Source organism: Saccostrea cucullata, unplaced genomic scaffold (assembly GCF_032062105.1).
Source record: "Saccostrea cucullata isolate Sc308-1 unplaced genomic scaffold, CSIRO_AGI_Scuc_v1 ctg22924, whole genome shotgun sequence".
Lineage (NCBI taxonomy): Eukaryota > Metazoa > Mollusca > Bivalvia > Ostreida > Ostreidae > Saccostrea > Saccostrea cuccullata.
This window is the reverse complement of record NW_026933537.1, coordinates 1-5,738: the sequence shown is the minus strand read 5'-3', so window position 1 is coordinate 5,738 and position 5,738 is coordinate 1. Positions and strand designations below refer to the sequence as shown.

Sequence of the window (5,738 nt, the reverse complement as noted above, 5' to 3'; positions counted from 1 at the left end):
CCCCCCGAATTATAAACAGAAAAGGTAAACAGCAATACATCCACACGATGAAAGTCGCAGGTAATTGCTTTGAATACCGCTATATGATAAAATATCATAGTATTTTTTCATTCGAATTTACTAAATCTGTCTGATTTCAGAATATATCATAGAAAACAATTCACTAACCATAACAGATGAAGCAAAGCGATGTTTCATTGAGGATGGATGTATTATTGTAAGGTATATACAGGTACTTCGTAGAGCCTCCGTTCATCAAATGAGGATTTAAAAAAAATACTAGTTAAAAGAAAAAAAAAATGAAAGGGTTACATACATAAAAACAGACAGTAGTATTTCAACTGTTTTAAAAGGACGAGATCTTGCAATTACATCTAATTTCATTGCCAAGATGTTAATGATTTGATTTCAGAGGTTTACTAAGTAAGGCAGAACTGCTAAAAGTGGAGAAAGCCGTCGAAAACCCAAATTTCTAAAACACCAGTATGGAGTACGTTTGTCTAATCATATGGAACGCCGTCACTGCCTTATAGCAGAACACTACAATTGCCTTGTGTCAACTTTCCATTACATTACGTCAACTCTTTATGACATTTACACACACTACTATTGCGTTATGTCAACTTTCTATTACATTATGTCAACTCTTTATGACATTTACTCACACTACTATTACATTGTGCCAATCTTCCGTTGCATTATATCAGCTCTTTATGATATTAAGTCAAAACAATTTTACGTGGTGTAAAGATGTTTTTATATAATTTCAACTCATTATTACATTAAGTGCACTCTCTGCTATTTGGTCTAAGTAGTTCATTACATGATGTGAACTTATCTTTAATTCAATATCAAGTCGCTATAACATGATGTCAGAATTTTATTACATGATGCGAAAAGAATTGTCACATGTGGCCAATTCTTTACTACATTGTGTCATCAATATGGTACATGACAACGGGAATCTATTACATTATGTCAATTTTCCCTTACTTTTTGACAAATCATTATTATGTTATGCCATTGTATCTTTACACTGTGTCTAAAATGCTAAGCCTCTTGTCAGATATCTTAGAATATTTCAACTCTTTATTGTGTGACATAAGGTTTAGGTTATGCCTAGAAGTTCGTTTTGTGTTTTCAGTATTACATGCAAATATGTTAAACATGCAAATAATTTAAATCAAACACATCAAATATTAAATTATACACAAGACTTCATTAATCCTTAAGTAAATATCAGGCTAAAACTTATAATAAGATTATGTTCCCGTGGAATCCTTATTGACGATTCATGCGATTGTTTTTTTAACGTCGAAATTCAATGGCCGTTTAATTTCATAATTATCGCAAATCAAATATCAGTATGTGTCATGCAGCAATATTTTTCTTTTTATTTTGAATTGTTTTAAAAAGTCCGAAACTTCTGATTAACCACGAAAATTGTCCTAAGCTTTTTATCTGTCTTTAACCCTCCCTTTTTTTTTAAAAGTGTAAACACATCGTCTTGCGTACGTGCACTGGTGGGTGGATGGGGAAAGGGGGATCCGCCCTCCCATCTTTAGTGACCAAAATATGCATGAAATTAATAAATTGGTTTTACTTTGTAGGACATTGCATTAGTTTCACATAAAGTATAACTGAAATAAATTGAAAACGTTTTATATTTAAAAAAAACCGTAAAGCCTTAGGGCTTCCAGGCTTTCACCCCCTGCATGTCCCAACTTAGACACATACCGTCCCCCCACAGCTACTCTTTTCAAGAACCCAAAATCGACACTGATATGTTCCCATGTTTACTGAGGCATGGTCAATTGATTTAAGTGAGGTACTGGTAGATTTTTTGTAACAGAATTCTGGTCCTGGAATATTTAAAAAATTACTAATTCCAGTGATGTTGCATCGTTTTTGAAAGTTGGGGGAGGTTTGTCAGCCAGAAAAAAATAACGTACAGGAAAAGGCAAAAAAAAAAAATGATAAAATAATTTGTCCAAACTTGAAAATCCTATTTCGGGTGAAGGGGGGGGGGGGGGGTCCAATTTCATTAGTCCTCAAAAAAAAAATCCAAATATACTACATTACCCTTATACTTCAGGAAAAAGTGGGTGCGGAATTTAAATGAACATTTTCTATGATAAATTTATGTCTGGAAGAAGAGGAAGCAAGCCCCCCCCCTCATATAATGCGTCTGTCCTAATTAATCAAAGGGCCTGCCCCCCCCCCCCTTCCCAGTCGTGAAAACACTGTTATCAACTTTGGTATAATGTAAATGTATTTTACAGCACGTAATGAACATTTGTAATCAACGTGAAAAAGAGTTAATACAATGTAAAGATAATTTTAAATCACATAAGAAAGAGTTAACATATTCTTATTAAATATCCACATTAAGGAATGGAGTTTTGACATAACGTAATAAAGTGTTGATATAATAATGGAACGCCGGGACTGTCTCCATAATATATGTTCACATTATATTATAAGCCTTTATACATCACGTAATAAAGCACTGACATAAAGGTAAGATGTATTCACCTTACATCATTATGACCTCGGCGTAAAATAAAGATACATTCATATCACATAATAATGGTTTGTTATAATAGAAATATACACTCACAAAAGGGAATGGACTTTGACTTAACGTGCTGATAAATTTAATCATAGAACACTTGTAAAACGAAATTAACTTGACGTAATGCAATTTTGATGTAACTTATTAAATAAATGAAATAATATAAAGAAACATTCAGTTCACGTAATAAAGTTTTAACACAATGTAAACATATTTTCACTTCACATAATGAACTTCGAACTTCAACTTATAAAGTGCTGATATAATGGAAGAATGTGTTTACTTCATATAATGCAGCATTCACATGATGTAAAGATTTTTTTACATCACCCCATAAAAGTTGACATAACGTAAAGATATGTTCACATCACGTAATGATAGATTGACATAACGAATGCATAGTTTTCTACTATAAGGCAGTGATGGCGTTCCATATAATCATGTTTTAATCAGTTTAAAGTACGTCTGTCTAATCATGTTTTGCTTAGTTTGTCTTTACACTTAAAATGGTAATTTTTACTTCTCTGTGTTTTATTTTCCAGAACCCAGACAAGAATGGGAGAGAACCAAAACTGGTTCTGTGGCAGCATCCGGGAAATGACGTCACTGGTATTGTTGCACGCTCTGAGAAAGTTGCCAAGACATGTGAAGAGGTGAGTTAACGATTTACTAGTATTTCAATAAATTCATTATTATACAAAATTAATGCGTATAAATCGGTTAATTTTCAGTTACTAGGGGAAGGTCTACCATTACCACACCAAATTAATTGCCAAGGAACCATATATAGGAGGTACTTTTGAATGGCACCAAGATTATGGGTAAGTCTGGTAAACTTAGTGAATACAGTGTATTTATATCCTGTAGTATGCTCAGTGACGTCATATTTAACCAGGTACTGGTATAAATACGGCTGTATGTTCCCTGATATGATGACGGTCTTTGTAGCATTGGATGATTGCAAGAAAGAAAACGGTTGTTTGCAGGTAAGTTGTTTAAAAGTTTTTTTATTTTTAATTACTAGTACATGTATATACTATTTGTCTTTTTTGATTTTTTGTTTGATGAATTGTAATGCATTTTACCTTCAAAAAGGTTTTGAAAGGGTCACACAAATGTGGACGAATTGACCACTTAATAGTCGGGGAGCAAACTGGCGCGGACGTAGAACAGTCAAGGAGATCGAGAAAGTTTGCGATCTGATTCACGTGGAACTGAAGGCAGGTGAGGAATGTTTATAGAATTGATCTTTTTGTAAATCATTACATTTCAAGTACTAGTATTTAAAGTCTGCCCTTCATCACTAAGTTAGGGCAATGAGAGATAAAAGACTTGTTTTGCAGGAGATGCCCTGTTTTTCCATTGCAATGTTCTTCACACCAGCAGTGATAATACGAGTAAGAACATGAGACGAGCTCTCGTTATAGCATACAACAAAGCGTCCAATGACCCAGGCCCACACGAAAAACATCCAGGATATACACCACTCGACATTGTAGGTACTATTCAGGTATAAATTAAATTACTTGTTTTCAGTTTACCCTTTCTCGTCATTGCACCTCTTTTACAGGTTGAAAATTCAGCAATAATGAATTGTGAAAACTATAGTGACTTCACAGGAAAAGACTTTTGGCTCAAACAACCACAAGTGTGATTAGTTGAAATGAAACATGATTGAAAAAAGTCATCCTAAAACTTTTTATTCTTAGGCAGATTACTTCGTACAGGAATATCATTGCAAGATTGACATGCTAAATAATAAAAAATAAAAACATCACAAATGTTGAGTCATTCATTTTCTTTGCAGTTTTATAGACAGCTTCAATGTACAATAAGATTTTATTTATAATTTAAGAGGCTCGTGAATGGCCCACGTCATCTGATACGTAAGTGCTGCGTCACTGTAAGAACTCTTAATCAAAGAGGGGTCATTCGTGCGGACAGCTTTCAGAAATGTTCCAAGTTCAGTGAGATACGAATCATCGGTAGGGAAGGTAAAGTCCTGATCCTTATTTGGCTCCTCGTTTTTTAGACTTCGTACCCTTAGGATACAGTCCTTTTCATAAGGTTCAATGAGGGACAGTTTGAGTCCATCTAGCTGAACGTCAATATTGGCCTCGTACCTTGTTCCCGGTAGAGCTATTGAGTGCATTAAGGTACCTAATCCACCGTCCATGAATCGCCAGTGACTCATTGTTACTCGAGGGATTCTTTTTTCAGGAGTTATGTCGTCCTCTGCTTCAATTGGAACGTAAGCTAGATGTCCAGCGCCACTGGGATCAGAGTCCTTCAGCAGAAGAGTGTGTATCGTAGGAAGATCTACGTCACTGACCACAAACCGCGCCAAATCACAGAAGTGTGTAGCCTGTTCTACGATTGGTCCACCGCTAAAGTCCTCATTGAACCAATACTTGTTAACAGCTTTGGTGTAGGCAAAATAGTATCTCGCATTGAACGCCATCACCTTCCCACCATGTTTTGCTATTAGCTCCTTCATTTTAAGTATGCCAGCATGATATCTGGAATACATAATGATAAAGATCTTGAACTAATTTCGTGCAATTGCCAAGTTTAAGTGGAAATTGATTGATATGCTATATATATTTACTGTATTACAGAAAATATACCTGAACATATATCCGACACACACTATGACTTTCTTTTCTTTGCATGTCTCTGTAACGGCTTTGGCGTAGCTCATAAAATCCTCCGGCGGCAGGACTGACAAAGGTTTCTCCACAAACACGTGTATTCCTGCACGTGCGAACTGGAGCTCGAGGTCTTTCCCCTCTGAAAAAGAACCACGATAAGCCGGAGGAATCCCTATCAACACAGCATCTGGTTTTAACTCAATAAGTTCTTTGTAATTTTTGAAGATTTTGCAGTTTTTGTAGAGATGACCATACTTTGCAGAAGATTGTCGTTTTTCTAGAACGCTCCTTGCCAACTTTTCGTCCAGGTCCACAATACCGATGACATCAATGTCTCCGAGCTGTTCTAGGCGCGAAGCGTGGTCCCATGGCAGGTGCTGCCGACCGAAGTTAATGGCGCCAGCGCCTATGAAGCCTATCTTAAGAGTAACCTGATCCGCCATCTGTAAAATCACTCTTGGTTAATTTTCAAGATTCATCAAGCGAAATCTACAGTATTAATACATTTTTGA

General features: G+C 35.6%; 1 protein-coding gene, 1 long non-coding RNA gene and 1 pseudogene across 2 annotated transcripts; 2 read left to right on the top strand and 1 right to left on the bottom strand.

The window, feature by feature from the left end:
• The first annotated feature begins 3 nt into the window (after window positions 1-3).
• Window positions 4-467, top strand: LOC134238568 (uncharacterized). The gene is made up of 3 exons (XR_009986047.1): window positions 4-60; window positions 141-222; window positions 413-467. It is a non-coding gene; the product is annotated as an uncharacterized LOC134238568 (long non-coding RNA).
• A 2,381-nt stretch (window positions 468-2,848) lies between these two features.
• LOC134238566 (L-proline trans-4-hydroxylase-like) lies at window positions 2,849-4,283 on the top strand (annotated as a pseudogene).
• Window positions 4,284-4,333: 50 nt separating this feature from the next.
• On the bottom strand, window positions 4,334-5,671 carry LOC134238567 (uncharacterized). The gene is made up of 2 exons (XM_062720681.1): window positions 5,203-5,671; window positions 4,334-5,094 (listed from the first exon to the last, which is right to left on the bottom strand). Exons 1-2 carry the CDS (start codon window positions 5,667-5,669, stop codon window positions 4,419-4,421), a joined length of 1,143 nt encoding a protein of 380 aa, XP_062576665.1. The 5' UTR covers window positions 5,670-5,671; the 3' UTR covers window positions 4,334-4,418.
• Window positions 5,672-5,738: the final 67 nt, after the last annotated feature.